We start from the raw sequence: 25752 nt of genomic DNA on the forward strand, positions 1-25752 counted from the left end.
ATGCATTAGTGCAATAAAGTTCTACTTTAATTTTTTTTAAACAGAATGTATTAGTGAGATGAGAGACAATACGAAAGCGACCTACACAGAGGTCTAAACATATAAACACACCATATTACAAAGATGAGTAAATGCACAGTACATCGATAATAAATAGATGTGCAATAAAACAGTCTCATCTAATTTTTTCAATGTTGAAATAAGAGAGAAGAGGAGGAAACAGAAGAGAAAAAAAAAAAAACCAGCGGAAGAGAAGGATAGAAGGAGGTTGGGGAAGAAGGAAGGGGATAGATCTGACTGGACTGGACGCGGCCGCAGTAAGTTAGCACTAGAAACTAGAAACTGGGATAAGATAACAAATTAACATATCAAAAAGTATTCACAGAAATGCTGGGGGGACCTGAAAAAAAGAGGTCCAGGGTTCCCAGACCTTAATGAAATTTGTGGAGGAGCCCTTCAGTATGCTAGTGACGTATTCCATGGAGTGGACATGCCATATTTTGGCTATAATCAGACCCAAAATAGGCGTTTCAGACTCCTTCCATGCTGATGCAATAACGCATCTGGCTACCAATACCATCTGAGTAATTAATTTATTTTGGTGGGGAGATGCCCCAGGGATGCCTATAGGGAGTAGAAAATATTTAGGGCTAAAAGGGACCTGAATACTCAAGACAGAATTGGTCAATGTATACAATTCCTTCCAAAGGGGAACTAATTTCGAACAGCTCCACCAAATATGTAGGAATGTCCCGTCTGTTATGCAGCATCGCCAACACAATGAGGAAGTCCCAGGGTACATTTTGTTAAGACGAGTAGGAACATAATACCAATAAAGTTCTACTTTCATGGTGTGTGTGTCTTGTGTTTATTTTAATATTTCTTTTACAGGTGAACTAAAGGTACCAGCAGGTCCTTAATGCCCCGAATGCTGGTACTTGTGGTACTCGAAGTACCAGCATGCATTGGTGGCTTGCTGGGACCTTTAGTTCTCTGTAAAGACAATGTTATTTTATCTAATATTGTACACAATCATCCTGACACTTACTGGCCAGGGGTGCTGTGGAAAGCCCGGGGCTACAAAAGCAGGCCTGGAGTGCCCTGGAGAGGGGGAACTCCTTTATTGGGGGGTCCCCACCTCCCCAGGGATCCCCGGCTAGTGGTCAGGTATAATGCTATGGCTGAGGGACCCAGTGAAAGGGTACCCCAGCTGTGGCATTACACCCCTGCTAGAAAGATTCTGGTGCTGGTGTTGGAAAATATGTTGGACCCCTACATCTTTTGTCCCCCATATTTCCAAAACCAGGACCAGCTCACTTAGCCCAGTGCTGGCTGTTCTACATCTTTTGGTCTCCCTTATTTTCACAACCAGGCCTGGGGGTTGTAAGCCAGGCCCGGGTTTAGAACCAAGCACAGGTTTGGAAAAGCCCAGTACTGGTTGTGCTTTTAGAGAAAACCCCATGTCATTTTTATTTTATAAATTTTAACTCTTTAAAACCTTTTTACACACAGAAACACTTGTGCTAATGTTATAAATTCCAGCATGAAGCAGGTCTATTATTTTGGGGCATTGAAGTTCAATTTTGTGTTCGATTTGGTGTTTGATTTGGACATGAGCATCCAAAATCAAGAAGTCATTATTAAAAATCAAACAAAATATAATTCCAGTTAGAAAATGCTTCCAAAATCAAGTTTTAGTAAATGTGGGATTTTGACAGGGATTTCTACATTCCATTTGATTCAATTTGATTTGATTTGATTGTAGGTGAGCTAAATGGAACAAAAAATGGAATGCAAAATCAAACTTTATTAAATATACCCCTAAAGCCGCATAAACACTACACAATGTGTGTATGTGGCAAAATCATCATCGGTGGGCCCGGTGTAGGTGCCGGCATCAGCAAGTATATGCACTACTACTATTTTGGTGTCACCGTCTCGGAGTGTCATCATGTCTAGTCGACACAACTCTTGCCACTATGTAACTATGCACCTTCGCAAAACCATGTTCAACTGCAGGTGTGGGAGATTTAAAATGTGCAAGAAGATTTACATATGAGGAGGGCGTATCCAAATGCAAATCTAAATTGCAGCATAATAATAAATCCGTAATTTGAGGGATACCTGCAAAAGCCTGCATGCAAAAAAAAATGGATTTGCACCCTTTGCAGTGCAAGTTACAACTTGATTTGTTTGAGTAATTAGCAATAAATACTTTGCTGGTACTAAAAGTTCATATGGTAAATGTATGCTCTCTATTATCAGACAGGAGGCTTGTTTGATCATACCAAACAGAGGTTTATTGAAAATATACATATAACAATGCACATATATAGCAGCAATAAAAATATTACCAGAAAAAATAAAAAATATAAATAATACAATTTGTGAAACATATATAATAAGGAAATTTCCATATAATATACAGAACAATATGTCACTTCTAGGTGCTGTATCTGTTGGTAAGCCTGCAACCTAGTAATACAATGCACAAATTTACACACATAGCAGCAATTAACTCGTAGATTTATACTCAGTGAATAGTGAAGTCTATGAGAAGTATACAAGATAGCTCCCAGCAAAATATCCAGAACAATGTATCACTTCAAATAGCTATAATTTTGTAGAAAGTCTGCAACATAGTAATTTGTTTGATATATAGCAGTTGTTAAAAAGTTCCATCAAGCAGAACATATCAAAATCGGTAAGAGTATAGCAATGAAAAAAATCCCTGTGTCATTGGCATCCCAGTGCACACAGTTTTGTTATTTTCCGGTACCACTTATAATTTAATTAATATCCCTGTTTGGTAATAAATATCCTTAATAATCACCAATCTGCTGGTAGATAGTGTGGTCACGCTGCGGGGGATCCCGATGTCAGATGTTCCGTAACTTCATGATATTAGTAGCCGGGAGTGATCCCGGAGGTGGTGCTGTATCACAACACTGCCGCAAATCAATACTTAGGGCCTGATTCAGACCCACTCGCGAGCGGCTGTCCGCTCGCAAGTGGGTCGATGGTGTGCACTGCGCATGCGCACGACGGAGGGAGCTCTGTCGTGCGCATGCGCGAGATGCGACGAGCGAAGGACTTTCCTTCGCTCGTTGTGTCTGATCAAAGGGGGCGTGCTGTCGATGTTGATTGACAGCACGCCCCCTTTGGTGGGCGTGCCAGGGGCGTGCCTTCCAGATGGAGGCATTCCCAAGGGAACGCCTACCGTCTGAAGCCGGCCCCACTGACATCACTTGTGATGTCAGTGGGAGTGATTTTGGCTATGATAGAGCCAAAATCACTCCTGGCCTTGCGGTTGAGAAACTCAACCGCAGGCTTCTGCTCGCACTGGCGTTGGTCGCGATGGTCAAGTCCATCGCGACCATCATCCTGCACGCTCATATAGGCTGTGGGTGGTGACCCACAGCTATACGAGCGTCTAGGAGGACGCTCCATATTTATGGAGGTGGGCCCTGATTCAGAGCGAGCGCTCTGGTCAGAGCGTCCGGCTATGAATCAGGGCCTTAGTGCCAGGCAGTGTGCACGATCTTCTCCCAAACACCAAAGCTGGAGACCATAGCCTGCGTGGAGTGGAGGAATTTGTGACTGTCACTATCCACAGGGTCTAAATCTATGAGTTCATTGCTGCTATGTGTGTAAATTTGTGAATTTATTACTAGGTTGCAGGCTTACCAACATATACAGCAACTAGAAGTGACATATTGTTCTGTATATTATATGGGAATTTCCTTTTTAGATATTTTTCACAGATTTTGTTATTTATCTACTGTATATATATTTTTTCTGATATTTTTATTGCTGCTATATATGTGCATTGTTATATGTACATTTTAAATAAACCTATGTTTGGTATGATTAAGCAAGCCTCCTGTCTGATAATAGAGAGCATAAGTTTACCATATGAATTTTTAGTACCAGCGCAGTAATTATTGCTAATTACTTACCTGTTTATTTTTAGATCACATTGATCTTTGGGTTTTAACTAGACCCTATTAGTTATCTGTGGCAGGTACTTATCTAAAGTCTTTTGTAAAATTACAGCACCAGGAATTGTAGTGTTTCACTACATAAAGTGGGTTTTGGTTTGTTTGAGCGCACAGTTATTTGCTCTTTTTTTTTGCTTTGCTTCCACCATTGAATCAGCACATATACAGTATGTCTAGGCTTTTATGAAAACTAGCTGCTTTTGTATAGCATACGTGCCTACTCTGCTGAAATGGCTGGCTGAATTGCGACATTATGGCCCCACCCCCTGCTTCACAATGCCAGTAATCTCGGCATTGTGTAGTAGGGGGTGGGGCCATGATGACATGATTGTGTGGTCACGCCCCCCCACTCCACCCCTAATGCCTAATGTCTCCTGTCATGCCCCAACTATGCCGCGCCACATCCCCTTGCTATGATGACACAGTGGTCCTTTATTTATAAGGTTGAATATTATGTAGCACTGTACATTGACTGAATCATAATACAAACATATTATGTCCAATGACATAAAAGAGAAAGTCAAGATGTCCCTGATCAAGTAAGCTTCTTACAATCTAAGCAACTGTTGGCAACAACAGTTGAAACACACAGTAAAAATAATTATAGGTATATTGTGGCAATGGAGGCAGTAGCTGCAGAAAAGGATGGGGTATTTAGTCGTTAAGCTTGAGAAGACATGCATTTCGAGGACAGAAAATATGTGTCTTACCTGTTTAAATGATCCATTTTGCTCAATATAATTAGTCAAACAGAGCAGCTGTGAAGAACTCCCTTAAAAAAGCAAGGTGGGAGAATTGTTTGTGTCAATCTTGGAGGGGAGGAGGAGTGTAAGCTTTAAAAGACTGTTTGGGGGCATTTTTCTGCATGACCGATGCTGGACAAGCTGGCCAGTGTCTAGAGAAAAGTTCTCTGTTAGTTAGTGATAGGGCCATTAGGCAAGTCACTGTATGAACCTAAGAGCCTTTGTCAATGGTTCATGTGAGCATGAACTACTGTACAGTATGTAAGCCGACTGGTCTATGGTCATCCTGACAAAATAAACCATGGTGCTCAAGCCCAGATTCAGGCCTTCATTCAGAGGTGGCCGTACGATCTACGACCGCACGGCCGCCTCGATGTTTGTCAAGTGCGCATGCGCACGAGGGAGCCGGCTCCTTCGTGCGCATGCGTGAGACCCGCTACGACCGACAGCGCCGGTCGTAGCGGGTCTCTTTCCAAAGGGGGCGAGCTGTCGATGTTGATTGACAGCTCGCCCCATTTGGAAGGCGGGCCAGGGGGGTGGTAGCCCAAATGGAGGCGTTCCCAGGGCAATGCCTACCGTTTGGGGGAGGCCCCACTGACATCACTAGTGATGTCAGTGGAGAGCTTCCGGCTCTGACAGAGCTAGAAGCTCTCCGGGGCTTACGACAAGTGAGACCCTACCCTAGGGTCTCGTCGTAAGCCCCGATGGTCACGGTGGTCTCTGACCATCGCGACCATCACTCTAGCGGTCGTTAGAGCTGTGGGTGTAAACCCACAGCCTAACAACCGAAACAGAGGCGGGCGGTCAGGATGCAAGCGGCCGCCCAGTTTCTGAGCGACCGCTTGCATTCTCCGACCGCCTCTGAATGAGGCCCTCAGTGTGTGTATTTCAACTATAAGGCTTTCTTACCACAGTATATAAGAAAGGTGCATGTAGCAGAAGCAGTACCAGCAACCAATACTAAAGCAGTCATTAGTGACTGGCATTTTCTACTACTAGCGGTGTGTTGCAGTTGAAATGAGGAGAGACGGTAACGGTAGAGACATGAAGAATGAGTCAGTCACTGTAGACATGATGGCAACCATAATGGCTCTTCATTTATCTTAACTGAGCATAATTTCTCTTCTATTTCTGGAGAAGGCATTTTGTGCTGCAAGAAAACTACTGTAGTCATAGTAGTCATGTTCCGGTATTTTTCTTTGACATCATGCTTGCTTCTGAATATAGAGCCAGGACACTTGTAACACTTGTCACAGAAAATGATGACAGCAGCTGTTTTCACCAAGAAGTCATGGAGCCATCAACTAAACTGAGATGACAATCCAGTATATCTTCAAAACAACCCACGTGTGATGGCATTCTACAACCACCTTTGTAATTTCGTACTGCCTTCACAATTTATGTTTTATATTTGTGAAACGATTAGACTGGGAAGGTAGAGGACAAAGCTGCATTTTGTCCATGTTTGTGCTCTGGCTTCCACACACACTCAAAAAACATACTTGTATGTTCATTGGTGTATGGCAAAACTAATGTATGTATGTATGTATGTTTGTCTCTCTGTAACGCATTGCATAAGATGCCTCAAAATCAGTAATAACTATCTATAGATAATATTTACATAATTCATGCAACTGTTCTGCAGTAATCTGCATTGTGGTAATTTTAAAAATAAATAAGTACAATTTTTTTTTTTGATCCACTGATCTTGAAAGGAGATTTGAGACACATTGTGGCAAAAAAAAAAAATTGCCAATTTTTATGCAAATCCATTTACCAATACAAAAAGGAATTGCCCATTTTGAAGGTTTCAATACACTCTTGGAGCTCTGATTTTGAGTTGCCATTTTGTGGAATGTCATTCTGCATTGGATTATTATGCTATATGATTGGTAAATGTTGCTGACAAAATGTACCAAATTTTCCTTCCAAAAGCAAAATTAGGCAAATATTTGCAAAACAGTTTTAAGCATTTTTTGCTCATCTTTACAAGGAAGTGTAAATTTAATATTTTGCTTTCATTTTCTTCCTGCCTGCAATTCTTAGTGATATTGGCATAAATATATCTCTTGGGTTAGAAGAGTATATTTAATTCCCCTACTGTCTAGTAGATGCTACTGGCAAAGCACAAATCATTCCCCCAGAGACTGCACATTGTCAATTTTCAACAAACCGATGGATGTTTTTTTTACACAGAGCTTCCTGGAAAGATTCATATTTTAAAAATAGTGTTTGCCTAGAAATATTAATATTGTATTCAAACTATACTTTTACTATTCTCAAATTAAATTGTTATTTGATTTTTATTTGTTTACTTATTTTTTTTGGGGGGGTGGTAAGGGGTTTTTGTTTTTCCCATACTACTCCTGCACATAATTACAATGCTATATACAGTATTGCTGCATAATGGAAACTAAACCTAAATTAAAGAAAAAAATATTGACTATTAATCTTTTGATGATTTATTATATTTTATTATCTTTTTTCTGCATTTGCCAGTATTGGGATTTTGAATGATAACATAGGTATATTCATCTTGAAAGATATGTACAGGGCCTCATTCAGAGGTGGACGCAACGCTGATATTTTTACAGTTGGCTGATTTTTTTTGTACCATGTATGTGTCTATGTCACATTGCGCATGTATCGCGATGGCTTAGAGACGGTGATCATAGTGAGAGTTTTGGCGCATGGAGATTGACATTTATTTGAGGTAACGCGGGGGGTGGCTAGTCAAACCTGGGAGTGTTTGCCGGCATGTCACAGTCAGCAGCAGCGTCTGTGTATACAGCTTTACTGGCCCCAGCGGCTTTGTTGCGATGGACATTGTGAGAAAACATGGCTTTGCTCAGAAGTCCGATGGTGGCACCAATGTGCAACTGATGGTGGATCTTTGTACGCAAGCATTGGGCATTTCTGTAAAAATCCCGGCAGCTGCTGCCTTAGCATATTTTCTCATTACCACTGCGTAGAAAGACTCAGTTGCAATGAGATTAGAATCCACCTCTGAATCAAGCACACATTATTTCTTTGTGATGCAAACTTTTAGTCACGTTTCAAGGAAACACTTAATTAACTTTTTTTAGTATCTATAAAGAAGGGAAAGCATGTGAGGTTTACAGGTAAAGGTTTATTCATGTTAGCACAAATATCAAAGATCCTAAAACTTACTTTTTTTCGTGCCTTGGCACAGGAAAGAAGCGAAAAACGTTTATTATACTAGAGTTCCGGATTTTACTGCTGCTGGTTAGACAGCAGAACAAACTATTAATCTGACTTGGCCATGGATGAATTTATCTGCATGGGTGGGTATAAATGAGAAAACAGACCTCTGTATGTGACATGAAATATGATTTTCTAGATGAGAATTCCCTGCACAAGGTTAGAAAAAATGAATTGGAAATGGTATACAGCTGTAATATTGGTTAAATAAACCCTGAGCGGTTATAGACCTGTGAATATACAGCTCATAAATAGCACATTATAGTGCTTGCTTTAACTCTTCCTGTGAACCCAGAGCCGGAGAGACATTATGTGATATTATATCATTCTCATACAGATAATATTGTATTTTGATAGGACTTTTTATGTCTCATATTATTTGTTTAGGGTAAAGCCCTCAAGCTGTTACTGCACCACAACATTGAGCATGTTGAACTAGCAAAACATATACTATGTTATGGATACAAACATATATACCTATACATCTACCCCTTGGCACGCAAAGGCTGATTAAAGGCTCATTCATGCATGAGGTCTCAGTTAGTGGTATGGCCAGTCAGAGTTTGTTCGCCGTCAAGCTATCAAATTTAGGATGCTACCAGGTGCCAAATAAAAAGGTAAGTATTAGTTTAAAGTATGTATCTCTGGCAATAAAGAAAGAACCCAATAACCTCTATTCATAATAAACACTACTTGTACCTAAAGGGAGAAAAATGAGCCTGGATTCAGGGTCATAGATGTAGCACATATGAGTTAAGTTCCTGTTGAAACAGTATATCAAAAATTGTTATGCAGCTATCTTGTTGATATTAAGGAAATCGATAAGGAATTTGGGGATCCCGGAACGCTGGCAGAGGGAGATCTTCAAGTGTGAAATGTTACTTAAAGCATTTAACACATGCTGCCACTATATATATATATATATATATATATATATATATGTATATATATATATATATAAATAACACTTGCTGAAGGTCTTTTCCATCTTCACAATGTGTCGGCAGTGGAACCCCAATGGCTTCCATTGTGAGAGAGACGGGACTGACCTAGAACTAGTGATATGCCGTCTAATGCTGTATCACCTATGGTTGATAGTTTAAACCATTGATAGAAACCGATTGATGTTTAGCCATCGATGATTGGGTGCAGCACATGTGTAGACCTCATCCATCAGGCCGCTATTGATGTTTTCTTACTATTGGCCAGTGCCATCAATATTGAGAGTTGTCCATCACGGCGGCTGTGATGCTGGTTGGGATGTTGGGAGAGTGGCTGCTGGATGGGAGTGGCACTATTCAGACTGATCACTGTGGCCAGCAGTGATCGGGACACTGGACACATATACAGTGAGCTGTGGCCAGTATATCTGGTGCCCGTCGGCCAGTCTGTACCAGCATTATGTCTGTGAATGACGTCATTCACAGTCATAAAGCTTCAGCTGTGCTGTGTGTCTGCAGACATATCTGTCCATTGGCAAGTGTGTACAGGTGATCAGCCGATCGCCCGTACACATGCAGCAGCAGCCACGGGGATGTGCATATGTTCCATTCTGCATATAACAGCATGGTGTCTTCCATTGCATTGTCCCATATGCTATGCAGCACAGCAGATGGGATGATGATCCATTGGGCTACCGGCATGCATGTGCAAAAGAGCGTACCCACAATATATTATACAATCCCTGTCAGAACATTATATATCTTATGGCGTGTACCTGGCCTCTCTTTTGGCAAATATATATTTTTTCTGAGCATGCAGTCAGGAGCAACATATGCCCGAGTTCCGTCTAACTTTTCATCATCCCCCGTCTTTAACATGCTAACATTATCACACTAGCTAAGTCTTTCACTGACCTGTCACCATTCACTTTCTACAACTCTGTGAGCTGCATGCTAGTGACAGACATTATAGGGGAGAAGGCATGAGTAGCGGAAGATGGGGCTAGTTATTGCAAATATACAGAAATGCAAATAGTTCAAAAATCTTTAATCACAACCAAACAGAAACATTTACAAACAAAACAGTATTCTTTCTTCTATTTATATTGGGTGTAAGTTACATCCAATAATTATTCTTAACAATGAAAAACATGTTTTTCGGGTCAATAATAATCTGCCCCCAACATAGGTAATTTGTTACGGGGTTGGGGCAAATTGTTACCGATAAAATAATCTATACAAAATCTTAATGTAAAAAACATTCATTAGAAAACTTTGTACGTTTATCACAAAATCATTTTGCATATACTTGGAATATAGGACCTGATACACTACGGGTCACTATTGCGATCGCAGCTGTAATTACGCACGGAGCTCTGCTGTGAAAATATGGTAATGAATGCAGTCGCAGAGCCATCGCACAGCCAGCATAGAGACGCCCACTACCACTATCTCATATCCGTAATACATTGCAGTCCTGTGTATACATCAGGAACATTGAGTAACATCGTCCCCTCGCGTACAATTACAGCAGCCTGACCTTACTGAGATATTGATAACCATGTTGTATGCAGTGAGCACTCAAGCTGCGTATGCTGTTGCAGTAGCTAATTTATGCATGCCCATGTATCTGCATTCAAATGGACAGGCACACCTCCGTTTCTCCGACCACTCCAATGTCACCACCCCCAAATGCTGACCTCCCGTCACTCACTCTCCAATGGCTTTCTATCTGCGCGCGTAATCGCAGGGCGATCACAATGCTAACTCAAGCACGCACACTGCAGTGCGTACAAATGCGCAGTACACACCAATGAAAGATATCACTCATCGTTTTCACTGCTGATTTCTGATTCACAATTAGTGCAAGTACTGTAAATGCTACTGCATCACCTCTTACGCAAGCAATATGAGCCTACCCTTTACATGCAATACACTAAACCCACTCCTGGCCAGGTTTGGACAGATTGTAACTCTTAGCACACATTATATAGAAACACTCGTCTTCTCAACTTGACAATTATTTGGCTACTTTCTATTTTTTAGATTTTGATGTCATCTTCTTAGTATTTTTATTTTTACCTTCATTCCAGAGTTAAGATTTCTCAGCTTTCTGTAGTTTTGCCTCTTTTTTTTTTTTCATTTTTTATATTGGCCTCTAGTTATAGCTGATCTTTAATGGGAGTGTCAGTGAGTAACAACTTGCTTCTGATATTGTGTAACAACTTGCCCCAAGTGACGTCCGATAACCAAGATGGCCACAGTTTGATTTCCATAGTTGGCTGATGGCCATAGTTCGATTTCCATGCTTCAATTCATGATTATAACAGCGATAGTAAATAAACTAATGGTCTGTGATTCTAACAAAATGAATGATAAACCCTTACCTTTAACAGTCCAGCCAAGATATGACTTCAAATCTAGGTTAAAAATATTACTTTGGAACAAGAAAAATTAGTTTGTTTAGGTACCTATTACATAAACATGTCTGCGTTAGCGGCATTTTGCTGAGCACTGATGGTAACATATTCAAACTTGTTACCACTCGCACAAGCGGCGGTGTGACGTAGGCGTGGTTTTAGATTCATTGTAACAACTTGCCTCTGTAACAACTAGCCCTGCCTTCCCCTAATTATGTGGACTAATCCCAGACCAGTGCAATCATAAATACCTAATCAAATTAAAGCCTCTTCATTTATCTTTTAACCATGCAATGGTGATACAGCTGATAATGGCACTTAAATCAAGACAATAAAGTGCCCTGTGAATTAGCAGTCATATATCATTAAAAAAAGACCTATTGTACATAAAATGTTAATTCTAACAACTGCAATTCATCTTTCAAAAAAGTAAAAAAAAAGACAATTGCTTGTACACATTTTTTTCACAACACATGGTCACAGTTACAGTGTAATGTTTTTTATACCGGAAACATTTATTTTAATTTACATTTGTCATGATTTAATTTAACACACTATAAGCTGCTTGATATAACATGTCTTTTAAAAATGACCTTTACTTTAACTGGCAAGCAATTAATGATTTCTCGCTTAATGCAGGTAATTCTTCACACTACTCGCAGTATGTGCTCTGGGTGTAGATCTCTGCAGCTTGATATTTCAAAGCAATAATCCATTATTTAAGTAGTAACACTCCAGGATGTCTGCCATTAAGCTATTGCAAGACAAGTAACAGTAGATTTGACTTTGTGAAAAACTGACCATACTTGAGTTGACAACCAGATAAATAATAATGGAATACTCAATGTCACCTAGAGTTTATATTTTGCAGAAATTATGGTTAACGTAAGCCCTGAATTTGGTTGTACTCTTGGTTGTGCTCTTAATACAGTCTGTAGTTGTTCTTGTTATTATGCTTTTTTATTATTATTTTTTAAAGGTTTATTTAAATTTTTAGTACTTAGCATCAACTTTACAGAAAAAGTTGTAATATCTCATCTTCCAGTGTTTTGTAACGCATAATTAGATTTTTCTTCCACCAAACTTACTATATTAAGCATTCTATGGTATTATTGTGTTCTATAGTGTAGTACTAGAAAATGATACAGTGTACTAACTTGTTTCTAGAAGGATTCCCAGGAAACGGGAGTTTTTTTCATGTACAGTACTGTGACACATACAGTATGTAAAACATGACTGAAAATAGAATGTAACATTAAAATAATATACTACAGTTGATTATACTTTTTTATTCCTAACAGCTGGAAAACAGCCTATGACCCCTGCAATACCACCTGTAAAAGCAGCTGCACCTACGGCGGCTCCTATAAAAGGTATTGTAGTGTTTGATTGTGTTGTACTTTATTTTGAAAATACTTTATTTACTATGTTGTTCCTCAACCAATAGTATTATAAATACTACTATATGTAATAAAAGTGTGTGCATGTAAAAACACTGTGTTATGTAACATCGGTCTGAGAAAAAACCTTTTTAATTGTTGTGCACTAGCTAGTCTTACTGTTCCCCTTTTGTGAATGTGCTTTTAACACAAGAGGTACATTTACTAAGGACTTCTCAGCATGTTTTTTAGCAGGAAATGTAAATAGTACTACTATTCAAATAATAAACTCTGTGCTGTTGTTTTAAATTTCCAGCTTAAATACGCTAAGAAGTGTTGGCTTTTGCAAACCGCCACCTAGTAAATATACTGTCTCATGTAATTTACAGTAGACCAGCTTTTCTCAAGTTTGATCCTCAGGAATGGCTAACAGTACATGTTTCCATATCTCCTAGCTGGTGTATAAATTACTGATACACTTATGAAAGATCCAGAGCAACTATAGTACAAATATTTTACTAATAACTTTGCATTGTTAAGATTCCTGAGGACTTGGGATTCCAATACCCAATTTTTGGTCCTGGAAAACACCCAGGAACAGAGGTTCCCAAACTCCGCTATGTCAGTCCACATTTTAAGGATATCTATGCTTGAGTACAGGTGACTTTATTAGTACATTAGTCAATTTGATCTAACTATCTGAACTCAAGCATGGATATTCTTAAAACCTGTACTGTGATGGCTGAGTTTGGGAAACTCTGCCTGGGATCATAAAAAGTAAATATTACATGATTCCATTCAGAGGCGGAAGAAATGTCACTGTGGCCTGGCAAGCAAAGTGGTTGATAATGGATACCTATATACTTCATGCTCCTTACAGGACTCATCAAAAGGCAACTCCATTGAGGGTCCTGTAGGAGGCATAGTCTGATGCAAAATCCATGCTATAGTTTGAGACTCACCCCAGCTCCCTTCCATCCAGAGGTTGTGGCACTGGACACCTGCTTGCCTTGTCTCAGTCCAGGGTGTAAAGCTGCAAATCTCCTCCAACATCAGACAGTCCTGAGACTGATTCTCACTCTGTGGACAGTGGGCCAGATTCAGACCCACTCGCAAGCGTTATGTGCTTGCGGCCAGGTCGATGTTAGGCCACTGCGCATGTGCATGCCGGAGCTGGCTCCGACATGCGCATGCATGCATGCACGAGACCCGGCTAGCGACGGACACTCCGTCACTCCGGGTATCGCACCAAAAGGGGGCGGCTGTTGATTTTGATCGGCAGCTCACACCGTTTTGGAGGCGTGGGAGTGGCTTCACAAATGGAGGCGTTCCCATGCGAATGCCTGCCGTTTGTGGGTGGCCCCACTGACAGCACCAGTGATGTCAGTGGGAGAGCATCCAGCTCTATTAGAGCCAGAAGCTCTCTGGGGCTTACGGCCACGAGACCCTACCACAGGGGTCTCGTCGCAAGCCCGATGGTCGCGATGGTCTTGGAAACAGTAACTAGAAAGTCACTTAACCTACCAGTATATTTTTGGAGTGTGGAAGGAAATCAGAGCACCTAGAGGAAATCCACGCAAGCACAGGGAGAATATACAAACTCCACACAGTTAGGGCCGCAGTGGGAATCGAACCCACAACCTCAGTGCTGTGAGGCAGCAAAAAAAACATAGTGCAAGGAGATACCAAATTTAACTGAATCTAATGCTGCAGTACAATTAACCTACTGTGGGGGTTAAACAAATAATGCAAACTGGAATACAGAGAACTGTGCAATGGAAACAGTAACTAGAAAGTCACAATATAAATAGCAAATGTATTGTATTAAAAAATGTATAAACTGTACAATGTAGTATACTGTATCATTGAAATAATGAAATATTACATCAATAAAATACATAATTATATCAGAAAACACACACAAAATCTCTAGCATCCCTTAATTTTTCCCTGATAGGAGTTAAAATCTGCACATTCCACAGTTAGGTCAGTGGTGTATATATTCCAAAATGCAGGTAGCTGACATATTAGTCCTCCTTAGTGTATGGGCTTGTATGTATAAAAACTAGTTTTTTAGGAAAACACAGAGGTCACAGAAATAATAAATGAAAGGACCAGTTTAGCAAGCACAAACTGGAGCATCTTCAGACCAGGGCAAGATTAACAATGGGTTAGATGGAGCTACAGTGGGCTCCATACAAAAATAATCCCATTATCAGCATGATGATGACCAACTGAATAGCGGGTCACACAATCAACTATAAATTTTTAATGTAAGTATTAAAATGGTTTTTCTAGTTTTCTCACAAAATTATGCATTTTTTCTATTTGTATGTATTTAGGGAAACAGTGGGGCTTATAGTGTAGGGAGTCTACACATGCACTTGGCTATGGTCATACCCACACAGCACTGGTTATAGCTATTCCCCTTCTCAGTATAGGTCCTTGAACAATTTCAGCCCCAGGCCCATGTGGCCCTTAAGCCAGCCCTGCTTCAGAAGTGATATCTGAATTATTCATAATGTTATTTGTACATCACACTTGGCTTGTCTTACATTGAAAAAACAATCATTTTGCTCAAAATTTTGTAGCAGGGTGACATTACTCTATATACTGTAAATATGAATCTACTTTTCATGAATTAAGGTTTGACAAAGTGAGTACAAAAAGAGATTACCATAAATTATACATTAAGATACAGCCTGAAGATGACCAGAGGCTTCACCCTTTTGTATTTACTTGCAGCTCATCATTAACAAAATAGTAAATATTTTTTATTTTATTTAACATACTATAGGTTTTAAGGTAATTAGTCCTTTCTTCAGTTTAATGAAATGTGAAACTAATAAATGTAAGATGATTATTAGATCAATTAAGATCTATTATCTAGTGGTTGATTTAAATTGTATAAACATAAAAATGCCAAAAGGATTCTGACAAGAATCAAGGGGACTTTAGTATATCATGAAGATATGGGCAAATTTAGATACAGCGGCTCTAGCATCATTGGGAAATAAATCAATAGGGTACAAATTAAAAAGTTAAAACTACAGTACTGTACAGGAAGACAAGAAACCAAATATACAGCTTTCAATTAAATATATTATACTTTGTTATGTTTACACAGTAAATGCATTTTGTTGCTTTTTAACACTTTAATTTGATTATCAATAATAAATCATTTTCTTCTGTGTGCTGCATACAGTATATTTTAAGGAAAATCTTTAAAACATGAGTAGAATGTTGGCTTTATCAGAATAAGGAAGGGTTCTTATTTAGCCTGATGGTTTTTAAACATCTACGCCAGAGATTCTCAAACTCGGTCCTCAGGACCCCACAAAGATCCCGTCTTCCAGGTCACCCAGCAGGTGCACAGGTGTAGTCATTACTCACTGACACATTTTAAAAGATCTACAGGTGGAGATAATTATTTAACTTGAGATTCTGTGAGGAGACCTGGAAAACATGCACTGTTTGGGGTTCTGAGGACTGAGGGCCTGATTCAGACCCGGTCGCAAGCGCTGAGCGATCGCAACCAGGTCAATGTTTGCCCACTGGGCATGTGCACAACAAAGCCGGCTAGCGACAGGTCCTCCGTCGCTCCGGGTCTCGCAACAAAGGGGGCGAGCTGTCGATGGCGAGTGACAGCTAGCCCCGTTTGGTGGGCGGGCCGGGGGGGTGGCTGGCCAAACGGAGGCATTCCCAACAGAACGCTTGCCATTTGGGGGCGGCCCCACTAACACCACCAGTGATGTCAGTGGGAGAGCTTGCGGCCATGAGACCCTACCACAAGGGTCTTGTCTCAAGCCCGATGGTCGCGATGGTCTAGACCATCGCATCCATCAACCTGGCCACTCGCTATAGCTGTGGGTGGACACACACAGCTATGCGAGCAGCCAGGAGGCCGCTCCAAAAAAATAAAATGCCCTGATTCAGAGCAAGCGCTCTTTCAGAGCAACCGGCTCTGAATCAGGCCCTGAGTTTGAGAACCTGTGATCTAGGCATTTTGGGGACAAAACGCTAAGTGAGGGTAATTTTAGCATATATTCCTATCAAATGTTAAGTAACCTTTTACAATAAATGGGGTGTTGACTTGGGTGTTGTTGTTTTATAATTCTAGTTTGGCAGTTGTTCGTGCCTCTTTGATGCAATTTTCTGGCATTGAAGTGAGATTATTGCCTTGTTTTTATGCTAAGCAATTTCTTAGTGGTCCAGTCAGGGTTCTCCTTTGCTGTACACATGTGGCTCGTTCACTATTTTTTCTATTCATGGAGGATTGAAGGGTGCTTTGGGGGAGGGCCCAGGCAATTAGCAGGAGTTTCTGGAGTTGATGGCCCCACTGAAGCCCCTTAAATTCATCTTTCTGTGATCGGTGATTGCTTGTCTCCCTGGTGGGTGCATTGACACCCATTTTAATAGTAAAGCTCATTGTGGCAGGCATTTCTGTGTGCACAGCATCTCTTTCTACCACTTATGATGTACTGGTACAGTTGATGCCTCTGGTCATACAGATGGGACAAGCCTGCAGCCTGAATCTTTCTTCAGCTAATATTAACCTTTTATTTCTTTGTCAACAATGAAGGAGCTGCTGTTTTGGTCATTTCTGATTTTTATTCTGCCTTGGGTTTTTCCTGTCCTCATTTTCAGCCATAGAATGTAGAGCCTTTGAAGACCAAAGTGTCACAGCATGGGCCAATGGTATCCTTGAATACACCAGGTGGTGATTGTCCTGGTTTCTAGAGTCCTCTATGTCTAGTCCAATAGGGACATGTTCGCAAGTCATGAGGTTTCTACCTCTGGCATAGGAGTATGCGTGATTGCAGCAGCAGTAGGAGTGGGCAGTAGCCCTGATAGCCCCAGTGATGTTGTTCACTATGATAACACTGTGATCTTCTGCAGGCTCTGTAACAGGATTCACAATCATGTTAGGGAAAGCAATTGTGTAGATGTTTTTTTCCTTTACTACTAAAGCAAGAAAGGCAATAGTGGCAGCTAGGAAGAAGGTTGACATTTGTGAGGATGCCAACAAGTTCTACGCTAACTGGCTTAAAGGTTTTTATGTTTTTGTGGCCTGTTAATGTTACCCAGTCTTTAAAAAGGATTGATTCATAGTCTCTGTAGGTAATTTCACAGTTCCATATTGTTGCAGCACCTGTGGCCACTCAGTAGGATGTATGCTGGGTCTGTTACTATTAGGAGAGTTATAGATTCAGGAGCACTTCCTGTTTTTAAGGTTAGTGGGGTAAACTGTTAGGTGTATAGGGCATATGCTGATAGTAGACAAACTCTGAATAGAGATTGGTACACTGAATGCATCTGTATCAATATTCCCAATTTAATCATTTGGATAAATAATTTGGTTAAATCAACATACCTCTAATCTAGATTGTAAATGTAATATTGCTGATATTGGAATTAACTCAAAGGATGTATAATGTTTAATAATATGTCTGAAATACTATATTCAGAAGTAAATGATACAAATGTTTAAGGCTTTCTTATAATTTTTTATAACTATTATAAAAAATAAATTAAATCTTCATAAACAATATCAGAAAAATTTAATTTTTTTCATATGTTGTATTATTTCTGTACGTTATTAGTATTTTTGAAACAATCATGATAATAATGATAATAAACTACTTTATCTATAGAAACTACAGATGTGTGAGAACCCCCATGTTTTGGTTTTGGCAAAATCACCTGCAAATGATATGGTTTTGGTTTTGGAAAAAAACAGATAAGGTTTTTTTTTTTAAATAAATAAAATAATTGTTGGAAAAACCAGTAGATTATTAAATGTACATCACATTGATGTTCAAGTATAGTATCTGTGTACCTGTTAGTTATGGCAACTGAGCCCTGAACCAATGCTTCAGAACCCAAATGCTTATTGGGAAAACACATACACCTTAGGGCCGTATTCAATTCCAGGCGAAAAGTCCTGTACTTTTCGCATGCCAGACTTTTCGACCACTTTGTGTGTTTTAGCTGTGGAAACTATTCGCCATATTCAATTCCAAAGGGCGCGAAAGCGCTTCCCGGCGAAACTCAAACATGCGAAAAGCGCTATCAGTTTTGGGGAAATCAGCCTGACACCCCCCAAAAGATGTATTAAAATTGGGGATCACTATAGATGTCCCTGATTAGCCCCCCTGGAGCTATTTAGTGTCTTTGCACAAGTGGTGAAGAATATTATTATTATTATCATTACCAGTTATTTATATAGCGCACACATATTCCGCAGTGCTTTACAGAGAATAGCATTTAGCAGGTTTTTTTGGAGAAGATAACTAGTCCCATCAAATTTGGGGTACATGAAAATGGGTGCAAGCATGGTTAAAAATCACTAAAGTGAAGTTTTAAAACCATAAAATACGCACCTTCAGCAAGCACCTGCAATCAAAAAAACACCTCCCCCATATTTGCAGACTCTCCAAAAGCTTATTTCGCTAGTTTTTAAGTTTGTACCCCAACTTTGTACTTTTTTGCCCCCTTTTTCAAGGTAATTTTTGGGGTGCTCATTTTTTTAGGCTTTTTTTTGATGCAGTTAGCTTTTGGGGTGCTGTCCCAAGGGTGCAGGGTGGTTTCCCCACCTTTGCACCACAAAACCGCAATTATGCACTTTTTTTTTTAATCTAGTTCGCCTATTACATTGCATTGCATTTTCAAAGGGATCACATTGGTCTGTGGCATCCAGAAATACAGATCCCAAGAGGAGATTTTATTCCCCTCCCCCCTCTCCCAATAAAAATAGTGCAAACACCACCCACAATATATGTTATTAAGACGCAGTATCCAGCATGTTTCCAATCTGGCTACATCCGTATTCCTGTCACCACTTCAAGGTTTAGGGGGACATGGTTGCCTCTCTTATAAAATGCCATCGGTCATGTATGTTTAAAGCATGGAAGCTCCTGGTCACTAGAAACAATTAGCCAAAGTGCCATCGTAGCCCATGGGATGACAGAACTAGCTGTGGAAAAATGGGTTGTCCATAAAAATGTAGAATTGTCCTTATAATCTCAATTGTTTTTACTAGAACTCAGAAAAGGTGTCCTCCCCATTTCAAGGACATTATTTTTAAGAGAATTAATGTGCTTAGAAACATAGAAACACAGAATTTGATAGCAGATAAGAACCACTTCGCCCATCTAGTCTGCCCTTTATACCTTTTGGTAACCTCAACTCTATGTGATCCTCAGTAAGGATATTCTTATGCCTATCCTAAGCATGTTTAAATTGTTCTACTGTCTTAGGCCCTGATTCAGAGCCGGACACTCTGACCAGAGCGCTCGCTCTGAATCAGGGCCCACCTCCTTAACTATGGAGCGTCCTCCTGGACGCTCGTATAGCTGTGGGTCACCACCCACTGCCTATACGAGCGTGCAGGATGATGGTCGCGATGGTCTTGACCATCGCGACCATCGCCAGTGCGACCAGAAGCCTGCGGTTGAGTTTCTCAACCGCAAGGCCAGGAGTGATTTTGGCTCTATCAGAGCCAAAATCACTCCCACTGAAATCACTAGTGATGTCAGTGGGGCCGGCTTCTGACGGTAGGCGTTCCCTTGGGAACGCCTCCGTCTCGCAGGCACGCCCCCGGCATGCCCACCAAAGGGGGCGTGCTGTCAATCAACATCGACAGCACGCCCCCTTTGATCAGACACAACGAGCGAAGGAAAGTCCTTCGCTCGTCGCGTCTCGTGCATGCACATGACGGAGCTCCCTCCGTCGTGCGCATGCGCAGTGCACACCATCGACCCACTTGCGAGCGGACAGCCGCTCGCGAGTGGGTCTGAATCAAGCCCTTAGTCTCTACCACCTCTGATGGGAGGCTATTCCACTTATCTACTATCTACCAGCAAATAGCATCTGTTTCTGAATTTGTGGAGTACTATATCCCAAGCCATTTGGAGTTTTGTCTTTCACTGGTAATGCATGCCACTATTATCATCTGGGAGAATGAAAGACCAGTTTACAATGCAATTGGATGGTGACTGCTAGCCTCCAGTAGGGTGTTTCTGTCAGTTTGTTTATAATACACTGCTGTTTTAAGTTTCCCTTCTGTTAAATAAACTTGTTGTCACATGTATACCTACATTTTATTGGAGTATTTTGTTGATTTCTTCCATAATGTAATGTAATTTAACAGCGCCACAATCCCACAGTATGAATAAATCATCAGGGACTGAAGTTAATGGCCAAATAGTCTCTGTAAAGTGCTACAGCACAGGTCTTCCCTATATAAATAACTCCTGTGGAAGCCCAGCCAGTAGAGCGTAAGGGGTGAAACGAGTAGAGGACGGTGACGCTCTGACGCAAGTACTTGATCTGGCTAGGTTGAGCCAATCTGGGATAAGCTATTTTTAAAGATTTTCAATTGTAATTATGTTTTTTATATATCTATTCGTGTGGTGTTTGTAATAAATGATGTTAGTACTGCACCATGAGAGTCTTTCTCCTCTCTCTATGCACTGATTAAATTGTAATCAATACACAATGGGTGACCCGGATGACCAGCAGATAAAAGGGATCCCATTGGAAAGACGTACTGGTGTGGAGATCCAGGAATTTGTTATATGCCCATACATATGAACTATAGGGTACGCATATATATTATTTAAGGAAATTCTGTAGCCTCAAAACTACTACACTATATGGGACTGTAGAGCTCATTCAGAGTCGGGGCGGCCCCACTGACATCATCAGTGATGTCAGTGGGGAGCTTCCTGCTCTGATCGAGGGGCTTAAGGTTGACGAGACCCTACCTTAGGGTCTCATCGTAAGCCCCGATGGTCGCGATGGTCTTGACCATCGCGACCATCACCCTTGTCGGTCGTTAGAGCTGTGGGTGTTAACCCACAGCCTAACGACCGTCATGGAGGCAGCCATTCAGGATGCAAGCGGCCGCCCTGTTTCAGAACGACCGCTTGCATCCTACGACCGCCTCTGAATGAGGCCCTGCGTTCTCATTTCTGTTTTTCCTAATTCTCTTGGACATCGCAACAATGGTCCTTTTTAGAGAACATTCAGCTGCCACCATTGTCTTGGGAAGTGTATTTGAAGAAGAATCTAAATATACAAAAATATTTTGGACACTCAGAACACTAAGAGTGTAGCGCCGTATATAGTATATTTTTGTGTATATATATATATATATATATATATATATAAATATGTGTGTGTACACCAGAGTTTAACTCCTCAGCTAGTAGCAGGTGGCAATCCTAAGGATCACCCATGACTCACTGCTGCTGATTGGGAGGGGGTAGTGGGAGAGAGAATGCGGAGGTGGGGTTGCTGTAGTGCAGTCAGCCCAGGGTGATGGGTGATCCTGTCAAGGAAAGTGTGGCCTGGCATGAATGCATCTCATGCGACCTTGCCAGGCAAGTGGTTCAAATTGTCGCAAGACAATTAGTCTTCTAGTTGGTATGACAATTTAAACAGTTTTTGCAGTTTTTGGAGGTTTATCACAAAACCAATTGCTCACCATATCTATTAAAAAGGGCTACGATGTACAAGTATGCGTAGAACTATGCATCACCCATAGTTGTATATGGCTGTTTCTGGAGAAGGCAGAGTGCAATAAAAAGCACAGTGAAATCTGTAAATAGGAGTGTGATTAACTCTGCTTCAACCTTAAAGTGAGGATAAATGTAAAAAGTTCCTCTTTGGCACAGGTTCCACCAGCTGAAGAGTTGAGACCACTTCTTTTCTGAAGGTCACCTTATTATTTTTCTAGCACCTTCTAGAAGAGAAGGGCAACATCTCCACTTCTAAAAACCTGCACTTTAGTAAATATGCCCCTTATATTTTGCATAGTAATAGAACAAATTCAAACTACAGTATATCTATTCGTCATTACTGTTAATATGAGAGGGATGGCCAGAGGTATGGAGGAAATTATCAGAACCATTTAATCATGATTTCCAGTACTAATAGACCACTTTCCTTTAGAGCTCCTTTTGCTCATTGGTGCTTAGTTGCTCTGAGTACTTGAGCATGTAACGGATATTATAGGACCCAGTAGCACAAATGAAGTATGACATTATATAGGGAAACACTATAGTAAAGCTAGACCATAAATAACATAACTTCAGGAACAAGCGTCCTCCACAGGATACAGATTTGAGTCTCTGCACAATCACTTTGGATTAATAGAAGTTGCCCTAGTAACTAGCCGACAGCAAGAGCAACACTTGTGCCCACTGTCTCTAACATTGTAACTCATGTAAGTATGGATTACATGGGATGTATAGATGTAGTCATTATTGTCTAACGACTACTATCCTTGCGCTAGCTTCACCTACCTAGGCTGCTGAAAGTCCAAATAGTCAGTTACCAGCTGACCCAAAAAGGAGCACACTTGACGTGCTTTGCTCTAAACCTGGAGCTTTTTCAAGACCTTGAAAAAGCTCTAGGTTTTGAGTGAAACATGTCGATATAGGGGCTCCCTAACCACTTGTGTGAGTCCAAGTCCTTTTGCTCAGTTACCGATCTGTGCCACCGACCAGCCTAATTACAAGGACACCTGTTACTCGTGCAGGGCACAGTGTACCTGCATCAATGTACCCGGTAATCAAGTTGACACCCATTCTGTAGCGGCCGCTAACTACATTGCGGCCCAGGTTTTTCCACATTGCCAGAGGACGCACAGCCCATGGGAGCACAGAGTATATGGTATAAAGCCAGCTCGGTTACCCAGTGCAGAGTACACACAGGCTGTTTCAACCCAGCATACAACAGACTGCCGATTTACAGGTATACTTACGGGTAAGAGAAAAATACTGTTTGGCTATCTCAGCTGATGAGCAGATTGGAAACTTTGTGATACCTTTATATCTTTTATTATGAGGGACTCTCAACACTTTAAGGATCAAAGGTTTCTTGGACTAATAAGGATTATCATTCCACTTATACACACTGAGCCACAAGTGGTACCAGCAATAATTTTTATCTCATTGCATATATTTAACAATTGGATTGGATTGGTTTTTTTGTGTTTTATACATGTGCATTATGTTGATATTAAATATATTATTCTTTTATTGAGAGAAGCCTTGTTCTATTAAGTTGTTATCAGTCAACCAATACCTTTACATACATGCAAAAAAAAAATTTGATCCATATATTCACCACCTTGGCGCAGTCCTATATATATGTACAGGTGTATATGTGTACACATGTGTATATGTTTATCCATGTACATATACATTTTCTTTTGTGAGTGGATTACATGGGATAGCTGATGCACCTTTCCAATTCAAGATTTAGGAAGAGGTACTTAGTGAGAGCTCTGGGAACTTCCCATGAGTTGAAGCATGCCAGTGCTTCTGCAATGTATAAACTGGGATCACACATGGACACTGTATAGATTGCAGGACCTAGAAGCAAATAGTTTATGAAGAGTGTAACTTTTCTCACATACTGTAGTTAACAATATTACAATTTAAGTATATTAGAATGAAAAATATTAATTAAAACAATTTCTCCTGTGATTTAGGCATATACCTGCACAAGCATTTTCTGTAAACAGCTCCAGTATTTAGCCATTGTTGCTATTATGGGAATTATTCATAAGGTCTTAGTAAATACACCTTTAAATGAAACAAAAATGCTGACTTTGGTTTATAGTTTATTATTACTTGCAAGTTCAGTGCTTGTAATGGTGCAGGTCTATTGAAGTTTGCAGTTGCATACATTGACATTTTGTTAAGTGCAATGATTAATTGACTAGTTGTGCACTTCGCCACAATACCTGCATTTTCTAGTAAACCAATCAGTATTACTTTTTATTTGCTGTGAATAGCTGGGATTTTAAATCATACAGCAATATATTTTAAATTAGCTGACTTCAACTTAAAAATTCTACTTTTAACATTAATGAAAACATATTCAAAATAACACCACTGGCTGATATTACTTCCATTGAAGATTTAAGTATTGACCAAGGGGGACAGATACTTATTAAATGATGATATTTAATTTTTTTCCTTTTCCAAACTATCATCTTCCTGTTTGGAGGCAGATCTGTGAACATAATAAAAACCTCCATTATTAAAAAGGTTCCAGACTATTAGATTATTAAGAGTAAAAAAATTGGGTATGAGGACTGAATATTCTTTTAGGGAACTGTATACCACTTGTTAGCATGTGGACACCATATTTATATGACTTCCATTCTTTTTCTACAGTAGCATTTGAATTTAAAAGCTTGTTTTTGTTTCCTGAGTTTCTAACATCTGTGCTTATCAAAGGCATTTGTTTTCTCTTGCCTTTGTCTTTGATTTATTCTGTTTTTGCTTGTGAAGTTTGTTTTCTTTATGTTTTTTTTCATTGCTACCTCCTCTACAGTCTACATTTCATGCTTATCTGTACAAAACAAGAGGTTGTTTTGGATAATACTCGCTAAATTGGTTGTTCTTATAAATCTGTTGCTTGGTGTAAATACTCTGGAGGTGGATTCAAACAAGCTAGTAATAAAAGCCATTTGAAAACATTTATTTTCTAGTGCAGTGTTATTTTACCTCTGTGTCAGGCTGTGAATTAAAATCAGAGAGCATGCAATCATCTCACAGACAATATGTCACTTAAACAGTGCAGCTAAAAAACGGACTCCATAATCTGAATGCTCAAAAAGAAGAAATCGGAGAAACATATTGAGAAACCAACTGTGCAATCAGTAGCAAACAGCGTGTTTACTCATCTCTTCATTAAGTAGGATGCTTCCAAATGCGAGTTGTGAATAAACTACTGAGGATCCTCATGTCTCTAGACATGATATGACTTCACAATTGCTTCCATACAGTACTTATTGGTCTTACATAGACCCAGCTGTTCAGCATTTGACTACTGGTTATTAGTTTACACTCAGTGACAGTTTATCCAGGAATCATGCTTATTATCTATAAAACAAATAAAAAAACATATTGAATACATTGCTACTATGAATGTGGGGTGATCATTCTTATGAGCATCCTTAATCTGCAAGAGAAGAGATACCAGCAATTTTGTTTATTTAACTTGTGCACATTTAAACAGTTCCT

General features: G+C 40.1%; 1 protein-coding gene across 1 annotated transcript in view; it reads left to right on the forward strand.

Moving 5' to 3' along the window:
• The window catches only part of LOC148509478 (uncharacterized), a 621587-nt gene that overhangs the window by 208595 nt on the left and 387240 nt on the right, over positions 1 to 25752 (forward strand). The window contains exon 25 of the mRNA XM_088443077.1: positions 12629 to 12700. Within this exon, the coding sequence (XP_088299203.1) occupies positions 12629 to 12700 (72 nt within the window). The remainder of the gene's footprint in view (positions 1 to 12628; positions 12701 to 25752) is intronic.

This window comes from Taudactylus pleione, unplaced genomic scaffold (assembly GCF_031769625.1).
Source record: "Taudactylus pleione unplaced genomic scaffold, aTauple2 ptg000326l, whole genome shotgun sequence".
Lineage (NCBI taxonomy): Eukaryota > Metazoa > Chordata > Amphibia > Anura > Myobatrachidae > Taudactylus > Taudactylus pleione.